This window comes from Otolemur garnettii, unplaced genomic scaffold, assembly GCF_000181295.1.
Source record: "Otolemur garnettii isolate 467f Iridium unplaced genomic scaffold, OtoGar3 scaffold00055, whole genome shotgun sequence".
Classification (NCBI taxonomy): domain Eukaryota; kingdom Metazoa; phylum Chordata; class Mammalia; order Primates; family Galagidae; genus Otolemur; species Otolemur garnettii.
In genome coordinates, this window is record NW_003852450.1 from 6,523,736 (window position 1) to 6,525,968 (window position 2,233).

Here is a 2,233-nt window from a genome sequence, read left to right on the forward strand (position 1 = left end):
CTCTGTCTCAAAAAAAAAAAAGGTGAATTTTTGTTTTTGCTATGACCTAAATTTTATGCTGTTGGGTTCAGAAGTTAGTGAGAACAAGCAGAAAGGATGTTGGCTTCACAGGTTAGAACAAGCAGAAAAGATTATTTCTTTTTGAGGGTTCTTAAATTATGCATGGACCAACTTAAGAAAATACTGACCAGTTAGTACGAGAATGTTGTCATCTCATTGTTGGTATTTTCCTTACAGATTTTTTTTTCTTATGTTGATTGATCTTTCCAATTTGTTAATAATAGCTTTCTCTAAGTGATACCTAGCCCTGGTTCTTTAACTGAGCAAACCATCTGGGGCTAGATTCTAGACTTACTGAGATAGATGAATGAACTCCTTATACATTTAGGGACTCACAATTTACGGTAAAAAATAATATTTATGCAGACAACAGAAGGGTTGTATGGTTCGAAGTGGTGTCAAGTAGAAGCCCAGTCTGTTAAGTCTGTTGAGAATCAGAAAGGGCTCATATGTGAGATGACATCTAAAGTAGGTGCTGGAGCTCTGCTAAATTGTTTAGTGTATTTCACAAAGAATAGAGGAGGGAGGAAGTTGTCGAGGTAGAAGGGGGATGGTGTTCCTGTGATAGCCTGTATGAGAACCATGAAGTTCATATTACCATACAGATGGGTGGCCCACCCCTAAGAGTTTCGGATTCTCTTGGTCTGTGTTAATCTTGAGAATTTACATTTTCAGTACGTTCCTAGTGGTTGATGCTGCTACTGTTCTGGGAACCTTACCTTGAGAACTACTGATAAGGAGATATAGATCAGGCTTAAAAAGGCCTCTACTATAAGTGCAGTGTAGAAATTTATGTGCCTAGAACAATATAGGCACTTTGGAGGTGAGGTTGGTGGTAAGGAGGGAATGATGGGAGGTAAGCTAGATCTATTAGGAAGAGCTGTCTGTATGTTAGGAAATTCTGGAAGTAGAATTTCTTTAATTAGTAGTAGAAGATCCTATTTTGGGGTAAGAATATTACATTAGGATATTCTTAATTGTAGCTATATTTAGGAAGATGTGTTTTAAATCTCAGTGTGGCCAAATTTTTGTTATATACACCATGCTTTCTGGTCAGACTAATTAAGTTTAGTAGTCTGGGGTACTGCTCCATCTTGTGGCAGAAAGTAGTATTTCCACGCAACAGTCTACCACTGTAATATAAAACTACCTTTTATGGACAATCATCTAATAACCTGTGTCCACATTGTCTTTAGTGAGAATGTTACCACTTAAGAATCTCAAAGTCTCCAATTTCTGTCTCTAGGTTTACCGAACTAATCAGTGTGCTGGGGAGTTTGTGATTACATTTCCAAGAGCCTACCACAGTGGTTTTAACCAAGGTTTTAATTTCGCTGAGGCTGTTAACTTCTGCACTGTTGATTGGGTATGTAGTCATGATTTAGTGAGTCAAATTTGTTTTTCCTGAGGGAAAACAAATGCTTTAAGTATGTAATGTAAGTAAATAATGTAAACTATGTAATTCCTTAAGAAGTGTCATGTGAATAGTTGCTTCAACCCATCGCAGCTCATCTGACAAGTGTGTAAGTTTATGAGTCCACCTTAAGATAAGGCACTTGTACCACTTTGTAAATCAAGCACATATTAAGCACACTGCTTAGTTCAGCTGACATTTTTCTCTTTTGTAGCAAGATCCAGTATGTTGGTTTACATTTTGGCTGAAACTCAGTATCTCCTTGCAAGCTAGTAACAAATAATTCTGCCCTGAAGACTATACTTTGTACCACACTAGCTTAAATTATCCATAACACAGCAACTTAATGACATGTTTGGTTTCAGTTAGTTGTAAAGTTGAGTTTGTTTATTAGCATTGATACTTTTCATTTACCTAAAAAGAATTATCTAGATAAAGTATATGTGATGTTAAATCTAATGCACTATAATTTTCTAACAGTACTTTTCTGACTATGGTACTTGCTGTGTCTGTACTCACTTTCCATTATGTACTTTTGGAGTATTAGTCCCCAAAGTAGGCTAACCACACCAGTTCAGCACAGTTGTTTTAGGAAATGTATAAATTTGTATTTCCAATTAGATTTCACATTGTTGCAGACATTAGTTTTTTAAAGCATTTTTGATTTTAAGGTACCTAGCATCTTGGCTCGGCGCCTGTGGCTCAAGCGGCTAAGGCGCCAGCCACATACACCTAAGGTGGCGGGTTCGAATCCCCAGC

The 2,233-nt window shown here is 37.1% G+C and overlaps 1 protein-coding gene across 1 annotated transcript in view; it reads left to right on the forward strand.

The window, feature by feature from the left end:
- Positions 1-2,233, forward strand: part of KDM5B (lysine demethylase 5B) — an 86,887-nt gene that overhangs the window by 57,281 nt on the left and 27,373 nt on the right. Inside the window, exon 13 of the mRNA XM_003792347.3 lies at positions 1,307-1,426. Coding sequence (XP_003792395.2) covers positions 1,307-1,426 — 120 coding nt within the window. The remainder of the gene's footprint in view (positions 1-1,306; positions 1,427-2,233) is intronic.